The sequence below is a fragment of the Rhinolophus sinicus genome, chromosome 12, assembly GCF_057876585.1.
Source record: "Rhinolophus sinicus isolate RSI-liver-muscle chromosome 12, RSI-T2T, whole genome shotgun sequence".
NCBI lineage: Eukaryota > Metazoa > Chordata > Mammalia > Chiroptera > Rhinolophidae > Rhinolophus > Rhinolophus sinicus.
The window spans coordinates 16,909,364-16,926,954 of record NC_142512.1 but is presented as its reverse complement, the minus strand read 5'-3'; the positions used below and the strand labels follow the sequence as shown (position 1 = coordinate 16,926,954).

General features: G+C 38.1%; 1 protein-coding gene across 2 annotated transcripts in view; it reads right to left on the bottom strand.

Annotated features, from left to right (window-relative positions):
- ANKFY1 (ankyrin repeat and FYVE domain containing 1) overlaps positions 1-17,591 on the bottom strand; it is an 84,203-nt gene that overhangs the window by 35,448 nt on the left and 31,164 nt on the right. The window contains exons 4-5 of one of the 2 annotated variants that reach the window (XM_019743813.3): positions 4,859-4,994; positions 180-303 (exon numbers count right to left, since the gene is read on the bottom strand). In XM_019743813.3, coding sequence (XP_019599372.3) covers positions 180-303; positions 4,859-4,994 — 260 coding nt within the window. Of the gene's footprint in view, positions 1-179; positions 304-4,766; positions 4,995-17,591 lie in introns of those variants that run through there. The other variant, XM_019743814.3, reaches the window with a different exon arrangement.

Here is a 17,591-nt window from a genome sequence, read left to right as displayed (position 1 = left end):
TAAGACTTGGAGCCAAAAAGAATCCCACACATCATATAATGCAACTACTCAGCCTTCAATTTTGTAATAAGAGGAGACGAGGTGCCAGAGAAGTAACTTTCCATGGAACCAAGTCCCAAGCGCAGGTCTCCTGGCTTCCAGGGCCGGAGCTGCCCCCGCACCCGCCATCGCTCACTCACCCAATGACTCGCAATAATCTCTGCGCAGTAGTTCAGCAGCGTGCCGGCACTCAGCTCCTCCGCAGTCTGATAGAAGCGAATACAGTTCCTGACATTCACCAGAGACATGACACCCTTCTCACATCTACAAGAGAGTATCCGTGATGAACAGTATTATTGGGATAAATATGTGCATAAATGAACAAACCAAAGCAATAATCTGCGTCCTGACGGCTATGTCCAATAACACTGAAGTGTAAGGTTAAGCAAAGTAGTTATGAATAAATTATAGCTGAGCTACCGTATTTTAAAAGTACTAGAATTTCATTACGATATTCCATTGCTATTCCTGGTCAGAATCAAAATAACCTGTAAATAAACATGTTAAGCATAATGCCCCAGATGCCTTAAAAGTAGTCGCACGAAATCTGCGGATCATATTCACAGGCAACTGTAAAATCCAACACACAGTGGGTCAAAATTCAGCCCTTTGACATTTAATCATGGGCGCATTTGCAGTTCCCACTAACACGGCTCCATTATGCAACTAGTGTGGCTTAGAAATAGCGTCAAAGATGAAGCTCTGCCTCAATAAATTAACACCTCCTTAAAGGTGCTCCCAAAAGGTGTTTGGTATGTGAATTATATAACTCAATAAAGCTGGTTTTAAAAACCTATTATGCCCACTTTAAAAATCTATTATGTATAGAAACAATTGAGTTAAGAGTCAAAGCAGAGTACACCAAGACAGTGAAAAACTGGCTACTGTGGATGTCCCAGACAGCCTGGGAACAACAATAGTAACAACAAGACTCACAATCACTAATAAGAGAACACAATTATATCAGGGAAGAGAGCGCTACACGCAGGCAAGCAGGCACACACCCTGGCCTAGAAGACACTGCGCTGGGAAGGTCCCAGCTTCCACTACTCCACCATCCCTGGAACCCTCAGTAAGCCTCCACAGCAGCGGCCTGGGGGAAGGCCAGTGGCATGGTCCTTCCGTCTCCCTGGCCTGCACTTCTCGCTACAAACCAGGTTCAACTTCAAGGACAGCACAGAGTCCTCATATAGTGCCTCCTCTGTCCCCCAGTTCCCCCGAAACCCTCTTCTTTTTTTTTTAAGATTTTACTGGGGAAGGAGAACAGGACTTTATTGGGGAACAGTGTGTACGTCCAGGACTTTTTTCCAAGTCAAGTTGTCCTTTCAGTCTTAGTTACAGGGGGCACAGCCCACCATCCCTTCCGGGAGTCGAACAATCAAGCTGGCAAGCTTGTGGTTGAGAGCCCACTGGCCCATGTGGGAATCGAACCAGCAGCCTTCGCAGTTAGGAACACGGAGCTCCAACCGCCTGAGCCACCGGGCCGGCCCCCCAAACCCTTTTCTGATCACAAGGACAGAATGGAGCAATGAAAGCAAAATGAACTGTGAGCTGAGAAAGACCTGAGTTAACTGCATGAGCTCTCTGTGCCCCGATCTCCTCCTCTGTAAAATAAACATAATACTATAGTTCAGAGGTTCTGCGATCTCTGTGTGTTTTTCAATATAAAGGAAAACTTGGCACACTATAAGGTACAGAATAGGTATGCTCCTAAGTTTGAATTCCTCAAGGAAGTTGCATTAATTTAATAACTAATATAAATGGGTTTCAGTATTATAATTAATGTATATTGATTATATTAATATATAATGTAATGTAATATAATAAAAAAAATATATATTATATGTTAATATATAATTGGTAACTGACTGGCTAGCAGATAATTTCCAATTTTAACAGATGAGATTTAGTTAACACAAATGGAGACAGACCATGGGAGTGGGAGACGGGGGAGGAAAGGAGAAGAGTCAGGAGCAAAACCTGGGAAGAAGGAGGAACAAACTTTGAAAACCTCACCAACGAGACTTTAGGCTAGGAGCAAGAATAATCTTGGAGTCATTTCTTCATCTAGCAATAAATGCAGGCATCTATTTTATTCTAAGACCTATGTTTAAGTGCTTTGCTTTTAAGTAACATAGCTGACTTGGTGTAAAGAAGCATCTCCCCCAGGGCACTTTTAAATCAAATTGTTACAATATCTAAATAAGTTACTATAATAAAGTAACAATGTTACATTTTGAGCCTCTGCTGCCTGTACCACTGGTTTCAGCAAACCCCAACCCTACCACAGAGATGTCGGACAGGTCATTCTGATCTCGGCTCTGAAATCGCAGCATTCCAGGAGAAAAGTTCTCTTTTCAGATATATCAAACTCGCACCACTTTTACAAGGACAAATATCCGTGATTGCGCCATTCTGGCAGCCTAACACCTGGGATGATCTCAGGCAGCACTGACTCACCTTTGCAGAGCACTTTACAAAGCACTTTTACAGACAACGCTGAGATTCTGAAAATTCCATTCTCTTGCTTTCTACTGCCAAATGACACTGCACCAAGACAGTCAACTACGTTTCACGAGGACAGCTGTTTTGTTACAACTGGAAGACTCTTCATTTTCTCTAAACTCGGATCCCCAGAGTGTCATTCACATTTTGAATAGACTACAAATAAAAACTGACACGTACACAACTGAAGAACATGTCATCTTCCTGTAAAATTCTGATTCTCGGTTCATATCGTCTCTTTGAAAAGAAGTAAGAGAGACTAACTTTCCTCTGAAGGGATTTTGTTGTTAATGTATGTTTTTAATTTTAGAGTACAAAAAGGATACAGATGCACAAAAACAATAAACCTAATTTTTAAAGTACAAAATCAAGCACATATTTAAGTATCCCACAAACTCCTGTCTAGTTTCGATATCGATCCCATGTATGAGACAGAAAATTATTGAAAAAATAAACAACAAAAGGCTAACAGTAGTTGAATTATGGATGACGTAAGTTTTTTTCTTTATATCTTTCTACATTTTCCGAATACCCTACACTGAACATGTATTTTATAATCAGGGAAAAAGATGATCATATTGTCAATTTTTAGCATACACTATTATTTTTCTTAAAAAGTATTTTCCTGATAATACTTACCAAAACAAAAAACAAAACAAAAAAACCCTTCTTTTTCATCAAATTGGTGACAGCATTCCCAAACCACTGAGATCTCTAAATTACAAAAATGACCAACACCCATTTCATAACACACACATTTGTCAGTGCCCTTTCACTTACTATCCCAAATGTGTAATTTCTCCTGCAGACAGCAGTGGGCACTCTGTGACCTTTTAAAAGCCAAGATGTGACTCCACTCCGGGGTCTCTTCCATCCCAGCTCTTAACAAAGCCCTGACAGATAACAACTTAATGCCCACATCCAGCAATACAAAACTGAGCCTGGTAATGTTGATAGTTATGAAGCCTAATCAGTCAATAAACAACAAACGTTTTAATTAAAAGAATCCATTACACAGATTACAATTATCTAAACTACTCCAACCCCAGGGCATTTTTATCAAAACAATTTAATTTACAAGCAAGTTTGACAAAGTCAATAGGAGAAAGCTCAGGAAATCTAAAAAGAGAGAGAGAGACAGAGAGAGAGAGGGAGAGAGAGAGAGAGAGAGAGGGAGAGAGAGAGAAGAGATAGATAACATTCAATCTAATTAAAATCATTTTCATTTCACTCTCAGATGGTTCAAAAACTCACCCAAACAAACAAAAGCATTAACTGCAAGGCCTCTACAGTACAGTTAGCTTTACTAACCTAATGCTACGTGTGTCTACAAATCTTAGGTCTGTTTGGTTTTCTTCTTAGTTATTGGATTTTGGTATTAAATGCACTCAGCCCACATCAATCATAGGCAGGAGGAACCTGTGTACTGACTCGGGGGCGTAACGGGCCATCCCATGGGCAACATCAGCCCCACAGTAAAAACAGAACAAGCAGCTCTAGGTAGCAAGGTCTCTCTTAGCTCCTCTGAGGGCAACACAACCACGGGAAGAGTGCCTCTTGATGGCTGAAATTACCCCTTCACCTACACTGGAGAACACAAAAGATCACTAAATGATGTAAAAAGACACTCCATCAACCAAACTGACTACCAAGGGCCACATCTCCAACAGAACCTAAAGGGCATTTTGCCTGACATCATTTATTTGGTAGACATTTTGTTTTCTGTTGTTCTATTATAAAAGGCCAGCTTGGGAGAGCACAAGAGAAAATGCGATATTGAAGAAAAACAAAAAACACCACAGCAGGTTATCTCCATGGGAACCTAAGAAGCAGTAGCAAACGAAGTAAGATCTCAGAAACACTGGCTCTGAAACTTACTGAGCCACACGTTCATGTATGAATTTAGGCATCGTGTTTCCAACCATGAGAACGTCGCCAAGGACTTCATCCAAGTAGATAGATCAGAAAGTCTCTTCCACAAAACGTCAAAGGAAATGGTATAGGAGAGAAAGTTCACCGTTCGGACACTGGATTATATTATTTCATATTCAGTTTATCAAGTCACACAATTTTGTAACACCAGGTAATAAACCAGTGAAAGGAAAGAGAATACCTAAAAGCTTTGAGCAAAATTTAGCTTACAAGATAACACAAAGCAAAGGAGATAAAATTCTGTCCTCACACTACAGCCTTTAAAAGAACACCTTTCAAAAGTTATTTACATTAGCAGAAGCAGCTGTTTTCCCAGAGCTTGGCATAATTAAAGCTCAGCCACCACCATCTGAGGTGCTCGAATATATCTGCTGTGACTTGCCTCTCCCTAAGGAGCTGGAGTTGAAACCGATTAGCTAGTTTCATCAGCTCAGTCAGGAACACATCGTCTTCTCTGAACTCCAACTCATCCGTATAGATCCAGCGAAGCATTGTCATTGTCACCTCAGGGTTCGCATCTGGTTAAAGAAAGAAAGCAGACAAACTGAAAACAAAGTACTGATGACACACGCTTTCTTGGGGACCCCAATATTTGAGGCTAAGAAAGAAAATTCTGGTACACCCAAGTCAAAAAAATATCACACAGCCGTTAAAAAATGGGGATTAAGCATTCATTCAAGGCAGCATCTGACTCCAGAAAAGTGTTAACATTTTGCAAGGGGAAGCAGTTTGGGGAAATGAACCTACTAAAGATTTAAGTCAAATAAATCAAGGCAAAATATTTTAAACATAAGACAAAGCATTTACATTCTAATAAAAAGATCTTACCAAGAAAATGAAAAGACGTACACCCAATGGAAAAATGAGCAATGGATGTAAATAGGCCATTTATGGAGATAAATAATGGCCAACATACCAATAACTAAAGACAAATTAAACTGGAATACTTTTTTTTTTGTCTCTCAGATTAGCAAAGAGTCTTTCTTTCTTTTTTATTTTTAAACTTCTATTTATTTAAGTGTGTTTTTCCAGGACCCATAAGCTCCAAGTCAAGTAGTTGTTTCAACTAGTTGTGGAGGGTGCAGCTCCACAGTGGCCCATGTGGGGATCGAACCAGCAACCTTGTTAGGAGCACCGCGCTCTAACCAACTGAGCTAACTGGCTGCCCACCTAGCAAAGATTCTTAAAAGTACATAACCTTTTACAGAACAATTATACGTGTAGATTATCCTAAGAAAATAACTGAGCAAACAGAGAAATATATGTAGTAAGAGTCAACACAGTATTATTTTTAATAATTAAAAACTGGAACAAAATCTTAAGAGTCCAAAAACAGAGAACAAATTAAATAAATTACAATATACACACAAATTAAATAAATTACAATATACACACTGGAAAATTTTGCATCAATTAAAATTACTTAGATCTATATTCAGCACAAAAAGATATTCACTATATAGCAGATTAAAAAAAAGTAGGCTAAAATACATGTATTATGTGATCTCATTTTTCGCCAGATATACTTGTGTGTGTATGTGTATGAGTGTGTATATACATATATACATACATACACCACACACATATTATAGTTTTGTGTCTGTCTCTCATCCAACCCTGTTTAGCTTTGAAGATCAAAGGTGTTGAGGGTCGTATGGCCACAGATGCATTGACTGTCCATCTATGTATGTACTGAGATTAGAAGGAGCTACACAAAAATATATCATCCCTGGGGGAAGTCACAACTAATTTTTCTTTTAGCTTATTTCCCCCGATTTTTTATTTAATTAACATGCATTACTTGTATAATTTTTTAAGTTAAAATAAAGACTCTACAACAACTTGGTGAAAGGCTTGGGATGAAAATCGTAGCACAAAATACCTAAACTTATGATTTCAACTAGAGTCAACTCTTGATTAATTGGAATAAGGATAGTGATGCTTAGAGGATCACTTAAAACCACAGTTTACACCAGTGGTTCTCAAAGTGTGGTCCTGGGCCAGCAGAATCAGCAGCATCTGGGAACTTGTTAGAAATTCTTATTCTGAGGCCCACGCCAGATCTACTGTATAAGAAACTCTGTGGGGCTAAGGGGGCTGTCACTGTGCGAGGGATATAAATGAAAAATGTCTAACTATTACATTGCTTTGTGCATCTGAAACTAATTACAAAAATGTTAAAAAAAAAAAAAAGAAACCCTGCGGATGGGGCCCAGCATTTGTGTTTTAATAAGTTTGCCATGTGATACTGATGTACTTGCTAAGGTTTAAGAAACTATACTCAACTCTTGATTATCTAGGAAAGGTGTAACATGGACCAGTAACATCTTATTAACCGAGTAATTAGGCGACAATTGATTGGCTCTCATTAGCCCATTCTCTTCCAAAAATAGTGGGGAGGAAAGGATTTAAGGAAATGTCAAGTAAGTAGAACTGAAGACCCCTGGTTTGCGTGGAACCACATCAATTCACCAACATCCCCTAAAACAGCCAGATACTAAAAAAACAAAAGCATTAATAAAAGGGGAAAGAAACTACACCAAAATGCTAACAGTGATTATGTTAAGGTTTATTTTTTCTTTTCACTCTTACCTGGCAATGTAATAATAGCATTTTTTAAATGTTTTGAGAGAAAACCTTTAAAATCAGTTGAAAATATAATTATTTTATTTAACAATCAACTTGAAGAAGTACTTCAACTCATCTATCTAAGGTATATAGAATGGAGCTTGGAAGTAGGATGAATTTCTAATCTAGTTTTATAAATTGTATTTAACACCTCAGTGGTCTCTCAATGAAAAGAAAAACTATGCAAGCCCTGTGATTTGTCCAGAGCCCCCCCAAATGCCAAGAGTACATACACCACTCCTCTCATACAGCCTTCTCTTGGAAAGCCAGCTGCTTCCTAATGACGAGAGCAACCCCAACACCACCACCCTCAAACACCTTCTCTGTGGTAGTTCCTTTCATTCTATTTTAAAATGTGGCCGGTTTTCTTTAATAACCCTCCCTCAATTGTCCAAAACAATAAACTTGACCTGTACAATGGATAAACCAACCTAAATAATTTTCTTGAAAGCTACTACAAGCAGGGAGTTCTTGGAGGCCCTCAAAATTGCAAATAAAATAAGGTTCAGGTGATCTCCAAGGTTTCCAACTCCTGCCTTGACTCTTCCCTTAATCTCCAAAATATACTGAGAATAATCCATTTTGAGACTCAGACTAATCATAATCAGCCAGTAGTATAAGGTGGGCAGAGAACACCGAACCAGAAAGCGAGTGGGTGCTTCCAACTGTGAACTTTTCGGCAAATCATAGTCTATTTGCTTCCCATCTGCTTTAAGCAAGTGGCTGTAAACATCAGATGACCCCATGAGCCAGGAGTTACCTTTAAAAGGAGGAGACTCTAAGAAGTGAAAGCAGCTGACCTCCACGACCTGCCTGTTACATCTGCTGCTAGAGGCAGTACACCCCTCAGAAGTCCCAGCGCACAAGCTGGTAAAAATCTGTGACTGAAAGAATGAAAAGTAACACCCAAACTTCTGGCTTCACTGTAGTCTAAGACACATATAGTTACATTTTGGAGAAATTGAGATTTTCAGTGTGGCCTAGTTTTTTTTTGTGTTTTTTTTTTTTAATTTGACTTTAAATAAATGTTTTATAAGACACTTGAAAAGAATGGTAACAAACTTATCTTTATTCAATTACTCATTAAACGAAGCATACTGAGGACATTAATTATGTTACTTGAGTCGGCCACTAATCTGTCAAAAACTGTGAAAGGTGTTTTGAATCTCCTACTATGACTCTGGTTTAATTCAACTGTATTTGAGTTTCCAACTATGTTTTCTTTTCTTCATCTCCTTTACATAGAAGTTTTTGATTCTTAAAAAAAAAATCGCGATAGGCTGCATCTTCTATCAATAAAAACACCCTCTTTAGTCAGTTTAAGGGTGCACCCTTCAATACAACTTCTTGGAAATAAACATAACCTCCAACCATACTTCTAAATAATCCATGTCAAAAAGGAATGAAAGGATAGAGGTTCTAGTTCTATCTAGTTCTACATAGCAGTGTAACAACCCTATTTTAATTCATTATAGCTAAAAACTCTAGACAGAGCACAAAAAAACAACTACCTGAGGATTCTAAAAGGTGAACAAAAGCAGCTGAACTGTATGGGCAGGCAAAACTTGAAGAAGTGCCCTCACTGGATGAGTTTCCAGATCTTTTCCTCGCTATGGCTTTGCCCTGAGGGTAGACCCCAGTCACACTGCTGCGGTGACTGTGGAGATGCCTAAAATAAAACTCATCTTTCCGGCCAGATGAACCAGGAAAAGGAGCCAGACAAGGTGATCTCTTACTTCACTCTGCGTATGAACCCCCAGAGAAGCCTCAAGCTCACCTCTAGCTACTCATGCATGGAATAGTCCCAACCCAGCTTCAAGAAATGAAGTGATGTTTGACCCATACTCACATAAGGTGAAAAAGAACTCTGCAGTCTGAACCTAAGGAGATTCAACATTTTCTAGAGGATTATACAGGCCCCAGAGTCCTTACAATGTAACAACAATGTCCAGGATACAATCCAAAATCATTTAATATAGAAAAAAAAATCAGAAAAACATGACCATTTCTAAAGGGAAAAGACAATTGACATTCTAACTCCAAGATGACCCAGATATAGGATTTATCAAAAACTTGAAAGCATCTAGTGTTAATGGTGCTCCAGAAAGTAAAGAAAAATGCACTTCAAATTAAAATATAGGCATATTCAGCATATAAACTATAAAAAAGAACAAATGGAAAGAATATAAATTAAAACTACAATATACATAATAAAAACTCACACAATGGGTTCAATAGCAGAATGAAAATGGCAGTGAAAAAAGTTAGTAAACTTGAAGATAAATCTATAGAATTTATTCTATCTAAAGAACAGAGAGAAAAAAAGATTGGAAGAGAAAAAGAACCTCAAGGAGACTTGTGGGATAGTAACAAAAGGTTTAGTATATGTGCCGCTGGAGTTTCAGAAGGCGAGAAGAAAGAGATGAAGGAAGAAAAATACTTGAAGAAATTGTGGTCAAGAACTTTCCAAATTTGGTGACAGACGTGAGTTTTTAGATTCAAGATCAGGTAACTTAAAACAAGAACAAAATCATATCTAGACACAACGTTATAAAACTGCTATAAAACTATACATAAAGAACAAGTCTTGATCACCTCATATCCACTAGAAAGCCCATTGTAAAACAAACAAACAAACAACAAACAGAAAACAAGTATTGGTGAGGATGTGGAGAAACTGGAACCCTGTGCACTGCTGGTGGAAATGTACAATGGTGCAATCCCTATGGAAAATAGTGTGACAGTTCTTCAAAAAATAAAAAACAGAGTTATTTTATGATCCAGCACTCCCACTTCTGGGTATATATATATCCAAAACAATTGAAAGCAGGGTCTTGAAGAGATATTTGTATCCTCATATTCATAGCAGCATTATTCACAATAGCCGAGATGTGGAAGCAATGCAAATGTCCACCAGGGGATGACTGGATACACATAATGTGGTCTATACAGGCAATGGAGTCTTATTCAGCCTTAAAAGGGCAGAAAATTGTGAAACATGCTACAACATGGATGAACCCTAAAGACATTATGTTAAGTGAAATAAACCAATCACACAAAAAGACACATACTGTATGATTCCACTTCCATGAGTTAAAGTCATCAAATTCATAGAAACAGAAAGTAGAATGTTAGTTGCCAGGGGTAGCGACAGGAGAAATGGGGAGTTGTTGATGGGTAGAGTTTCAGTTTTGCAAAATAAAAAAGTTCTGGAAATTGGTTGCACAACAATGTGAATTCAGTAGTACTTAACACTACTGAACTGAATACTTAAAAATGTTTAAGATGGTAAGTTTTACATTCTATGTATTTTACCACAATTTAAAAAACAAACAAAGAAAAGGTCTTGAAAGCAACTAGACAAAAATGACCATTACTCCAGGGACTGCAGATTTCTTATCAGAAACCACAGAGGCCAGAACACAATGGAACAACACCTTTAAAGGGCTAAAAAAAGAACTGTCAACTCAGGTTTCTACATCCAGGGAAAATAGCCTGTAGAAATGAGGGCAAAATAAAGACATTCTCAGATGAAGGAAGGGAATTTGTCACTAGCAGATTTGGTTTATAAGAAATGCTCAAGGAAGTTCTTCAGGCTGAAGGGAAATGACACCAGAGGGAAATCTGGATCTTGAAGAATGAAAGAAAAACAACAGACATGGAACTATATGAGTAAATACACAGGACTTTTTATTCTCTTAAGTTTGCTAAAGTATGTATGACTGTTAAGAGCAAAATCGAAAACACTAGTGGGATTTTTCAATGTATATTCATGTAAGACACATGACAACTAGACATAAAGGTTAGTGGTGAAGGTATTAAAGGGACCTACCGTGTTTCCCCAAAAATAAGACCTAGTAGGACCATCAGCTCTAATGTGTCTTTTGGATCAAAAATTAAAATAAGACCCAGTCTTATTTTACTATAAGGCCCAGTCTTATTTTACTATAAGACTGGGCCTTATATAATTAATATAATATAACATAATATAATATAAAATATAACACCGGGTCTTATATTAATTAATTATTGCTCCAAAAGATGCATTAGAGCTGATGGTCCAGCTAGGTCTTATTTTGGGGGAAACACAGTATATGGTTGCAAGATTTTTACATTTTACATGATATAGTACAAATAGGCTATAAACTGTAAATAGATTATAAACACACTATAAAAGGTTAGGGATATATATACTACACATACTGCAACTATACAACTATATATATATATAAATGCACGTGCACATATACACATACATACACGCATGCACATATATATATACATATATACAGAAGGTACATTTTACTCAATATATACTGATAACAAAAGATGAACACAAGTCACGTTTGACTTCTGCAATTACAAGAGGTGCTCAAAGTGGTTACCATCAGCATCCAGACACTTCTAATTACAGCGAACTACTGCTTGAGCAACGTTGACCAAAGTGTCCACTGTGTACATTTTTTTGGCACCCCCTGTATATATATAGTAATCCCTAGAGCAGTGGTTCTCGACAAAGGCCAATTTTGCCTCCCAAGAAACATGTGGCAACATCTGGAAATATTTTTGATTGTCAAAACTGGGGGAGTGCTACTGGCACCAAGTGCCAGGGATATTGCTAAATATCCTAAAATGCATAGGACAGCTCCAACAACCCAGAATTATCTAGCCCAAAATATCAATAGTGCTGAGGTTGAAGAATGTGCCCTAGATCAACAGCTAAACAATAATAAAAAGAGATACATAGAGTCAAAAAATCAATAAATTTAAATGGAATACTAAACATTCAAATTATCCAAAAGAAAGTAAGAAAATGCGAACACTGAATAAAAAGTGAGGGCAAACAGAAAACAAAATTGAACGGTGTCCTTATCGTTAAAAATAATCACATTAAATATTAACGGTCTAAACACTCCAGCTAAAAAGAAGAGCTGGGGCCGGCCCAGTGGCTCAGGTGATTAGAGCTCCATGCTCCTAACTCCGAAGGCTGCCGGTTCGATTCCCACATGGGCCAGTGCGCTCTCAACCACAAGGCTGCCAGTTCAATTCCTGGACTCCCGCAAGGGATGGTGGGCGGCGCCCCCTGCAACTAGCAACGGCAACTGGACCTGGAGCTGAGCTGCGCCCTCCACAACTAAGACTGAAAGGACAACTTGAAGCTGAACGGCACCCTCCACAACTAAGATTGACAGTCAACAACTTGACTTGGAAAAAAGAAGTCCTGGAAGTACACACTGTTCCCCAGTAAAGTCCTGTTCCCCTTCCCCAATAAAAATCTTTAAAAAAAAAAAACCAAACAGAAGAGCTAAAGCACGACCTCATTATATGCTGTCTACAAGGGACACACTTCAAATATAGCGACAGATACGTTGAAAGTAAACAAATAGAAAAGAAATACTACGCAAATAGCAAGCATACAAAGGCTGGAGTGACTATTCAATATCAGATAAAATAGACTTCAAGACAAAGATTATCACCAGATATAAAAATTATCTCAAAATGATAAAAGCCACAGTTCATTAGGAAGTCATGATAATCATAAATGTATACATATATAATGACATAGGCCAAAAATACATGATGCAACAATTGACAGAATTAAAGGGAAAACTTGACAATTCCAAAATTGTAGATGTTAATACCCACCTTTAAGAAATTGGTAGAACTAGACATAAAAGAAAAAGAATATATAGAAGGTCTGAACAATACTGTCAAACACCTTGATCTGACATTTAAAGAACACTACATCTAACAATTGCAGAACATAGTTTCTTTCCAAGTACACACGTATTCACCAAGACAGACTATATGCTGAGTCATAAAACAAGTCTTAATACATTTTAAAAGATTAAAATAATATAAAGTGTGTTCTATGACAACGACAAAATTAAGGTAGAAATCAATAACAATAAACTATATAGGAAAACATCAAATATATGGAAACTAAGCAACATACTTCCAAATTATTCATGGGTAAAAGAAGAAATCACAAGTAAAATTAGAAGATATCCTGAACTAAACGACAATGAAAATGCAACACACCAAAATTTGCAGGACGCAGCTACAGCAGTACTCAGAGAAACTGAGAGTTTTAAAATCTTTTATTAGAAAGAAAGATCTAAAATAAATTAAGGTTCTACTTTTAGAAACTAGGGAAAAAAAGAGTAAAGTAAATCCAAAGTAAGTAGAAGGAAAGAAAAGGCAGAAATCAATCATGTAGAAAAGAGATAACAGAGAAATAACAAAGCCAAAAGTTGATTCTTTAAAAAGATCAATAAAATTGACAAACTTCTAACTAGGCCGATCAGGAAAAAAGAGAGAGAGAATGTGAATCACCAATACCAGGAATAAAAAAGGAGTTACTGCTATAGAGATTAAAAGGATAACATAATAATAAAACAACTTTATACCACCAAATTCAATAACTTAGATGAAATGGACAAATTTCTGAAAAATAGAACTTCCCAAAACGAACCAAGAAGAAAAAAATTTGAACATCTCTATATCTATTTTAAAAATTTATCAAAAACCTTCCCTAAAAGGAAAATCCAGACTCTGATGATTTCACTGATGAATTCTATCAAACATTCAAGAAAGAAATAATAACACCAATCTAAACACAAATAATAACACCAATCACAAAAATTTGGTATTACAAAAAAGAAAGTTACATACCAATATTCCTCACGATTACTAATGTAAAAATCCATAACAAAATGTTAGCAAACAGGCTCCAACAACATACATAAAAAGGATAATATATTATACTGCATTTCCCCGAAAACAAGACCTAGCTGGACAATCAGCTCCAATGCGTCTTTTGGAGCAAAAATTAATATAAGACCCGGTCTTATTTTACTATAAGCCTGGGTCTTATAATAACATAACATAACATAACATAACATAACATAACATAACATAACATAACATAACATATTAATTTTTGCTCCAAAAGACGTAATAGAGCTGATTGTCCAGCTAGGTCTTATTTTCGGGGAAACACAGTAACCATGTAGGGTTTATCCCAGGAATGCAAAGTTAGTTTAACATTTGGAAAATCAATGTAATTTACTATGTTAATAGCATAATGGAGAAAACTACACAATCATTTCAATAGACACAAAATAAAGTGTTTGACAAAATTCAAAACCACGTTGTATATACCTCAAAAAAACTAAGAATACTCAAATTGATAAAGCACATCTATGAAAAACCAAAACTAACATTTTTAAATAATGATTAAAGATCTCATTGTTTCCCCCTGAGATAAGGAACAAGACAAGAAGTCTTGCCTTCAGACAACTTGTATCCAGATTATACACAGAACCCTTAAAATAGTCAATAACACACGAAACAATGCTAAACATTATTTGTCATCAGAGGAATGCAAAATAAAAATTTTTTTTAAAAAACACAATGCATTCCATATCCATTAGAATTGCTAAAATTACAAACAACAAAGAACCTGACCATACCAAGTGTTAGTGAGGATGTGGAGTCACTGGAATTCTTATACACACTGCTGATGGGAACATAAAATAATATGTCATTTTGGACAATACTTTGGTAGTTTCCTAACATTAAATAATCACTCCTAAATATTTACTCAAGAGAAACAAAAACATATACCTACACAAACACATATATACACTGAGCACAGTAATTTTATTTGTCGCAATGAAAAACCAGAAAGAACATAAATATTTATCAAAAGGTAAATGGAAAAAACAAACTGTGGTATATTAATATATGGAATACTATTCAGCAGCAATAAGGAACAAACTGGAACCACAACAACATACTGAGATTTTGGATGACTCTCAAAATCTTTATGAGTGAATGAAGCCAGACAAAAGAGACTATACGCTCTATGATTTCATTTTTATAAAAGTCTATAAAATGCAAACTAATCTACAATGAGTGAAAGCAGATCAGTGGTTGCCTGGGGATGTGAAAAATGGATAAATTAAAAAAGACACGAGGAAACTTTTAGGGAGATGAAAATATTTGTTATTCCATGTGGTGATGGTTTTACAGTTATGTGAAAACTGATCAAACTGTACATTTTTAATGTAGGCAGTTTATTTCAGTTTCTTTACATCTTAATAAAGTTGGAAGAAGAAGAAACCAAAAGTGAGAGGCAGCACAGCATTGTAGTTAATGGCATGGATTCTGCAGCCAAACTGACTGGGTTCAAACCCCAGCTCAGAGACTACTGTGCAACCTTGCGTGTTATTTACTTCAGTTTCCTCATCTATAAAATGGGAATAAACAATAGTACTTACCTCATGATGTTGTTCGAAATATAACTGAGTTAACGCGTGGAAAGCACTCAGAACACTATCACCACATAACAAATGCTATGCAAAAATACTATTAGGACTCCCGGTCAAGATGATGGGGTAGGTAAACGCTGTGATTGCCTCCTCCCTTGACCACATCAAAATTAAAACTAAATTAGAGAACCACCCTTGAGAACCACCTGGAGATTCGCTGAACAGAACTTCTGTAACTAAGGATATAAGGAAGCTGCATCAAGAATGGCAGGAGGGGTGGAGATGGGTTGGTCCCTCACCCAAGTGTGGCAGGAAGGATATCTTGGCTGTGGAGGCCCCCACTGAGGAGCAAAGGGTCCCAGCCTGGAGCACCAGTGCCAGGAAAAGGAGTTCCCACAATAGCTGGCTGTGATAATCCACCAGGGACTCAGCTGGGTGAGATGGAGGGCTGCTGTAGACCCAGGTGTCCTCTTAAAAGGGTCTGAGCACAGACCTACTCACTCACAAACACTTGCCCTAAATTTCAGAGAAGGGACAGCACCTCAAAAAGCACCAGGGACATACAGAAGGAACTGAATTATCTGGCTTCAGGGTGAGGGCTGGAGGGGAAGCTCTCTCCTGGAGTAAAGTGCCAGGGGGTGCCATTGTTCCTCTGTTGCGCCCTCCCCTCACCCAGCATGCAGGCACAGGTGGGTGCCAAATCTGAGGCTCTGTCAACCTGGCTAACACCGCTTCCTCCCTCCATGGTGATTCCCACCCAATTTGTGCACTAGCTAGAACTTCAGCAGCTGTTCCTCACAAGCCACCCACTTGGGCCCAAGCTGTAGGCTTTCCTAAAATGTCTCAAAGGTCCACAAACCCCAAACAAGCAGCAACTGGCCTTGGCGTGCCCCAGACCTCCTGCTAAGCAGCCTCAAGCCCAGCACTAGTGGCATCTGGCTTCAGTTCACAGCTTAGCCTCTCCCAAGCACCTCCAAGCCCAGCACAGGCAGCAGCTGACTTTGGCCTGCATCAGAGCCCCTCCCTAGAGGCCCCGGAACCAACTCACCCAGTGGCCAGCTTCAGACCACACCAGAGCACCACCCAACCACCTCCACACATCACACACCCAAAGGGCAGACTTGGCAGGAAACCACAGGCCTGGTAAAGCGAATCCCATTCTTTGGGGTCAGCCCCTACATAAGAGCTCAGCTGCTGTGGTCATGACCAACCCTCACAGCCAGTCAGCCTGAGGGTCAGTCCTACCCACTGAAGAGCCAACAGCAACCAAGGCTCAACTACAATAGGAGGGCACACACAACCCACACAAGGGACACTCCTGGAGCACCCAGTTCAGGTGACCAGGGAGATTCAGCCACTAGGCCACACAGGACACCTACTACACAAGGCCACTCTGCCAAGACTGGGAGATGTAGCAGATCTACCTAATACATAGAAACAAACACAGGGAGGCAGCCAAGATGACAAGACAAAGAAGCTTATTTCCCAAATGAAAGAACTCCAGAAAACTAACTAAACAAAATGAAGGCAAGCAATCTACCAGATACAGAGTTCAAAACACTGGTTATAAGGATGCTTAATGAACTTAGGGTAAAAATAGGTGATCTCAGTAAAAACTTCAATAAAGAGATAGGAAACATAAAAATGAATCAGTCAGAAATGAAGACCTCAATAACTGAAATGAAGAATACATTAGAGGGGATCAACAGATTAGATGAACAGAGGATAAAATCAGTGATGTGGAAGACAAGGTAGCAGAAAACACCCAATCAGAACAGCAACAAGAATAAAAAATAAATAAATAAAGACAGTTTAAGGGGTCTCTGGGACTACATCAAGCACAGCAACATTCACATAAAGGTACTAGTGGAGAACAGAGAGAACAAGGAATTGAACACCTATTAGAAGAAATAATGACTGAAAACTTCCCTACTTTGGCAAAGGAAATAGACACACAAGCCCAGGTAGCAAAGAGCATCCCAAACAAGATGAACCCAAGAGGCCCACACCAAGACACATCATAATTAATATGCCAAAGGTTAAACACAAAGAAAAAATTCTTAAAAGCAGCAAGAGAAAAGCAGTTTGTTACCTACAAGAGAGTTTCCATAAGACTATCAGCTGATTTCAAAAAAATTTTGCAGGCCAGAAGGGATTCACACAAAATATTCAAAGTTGATGAAAGGAAGGACCTACAACCAAGATTGCTCT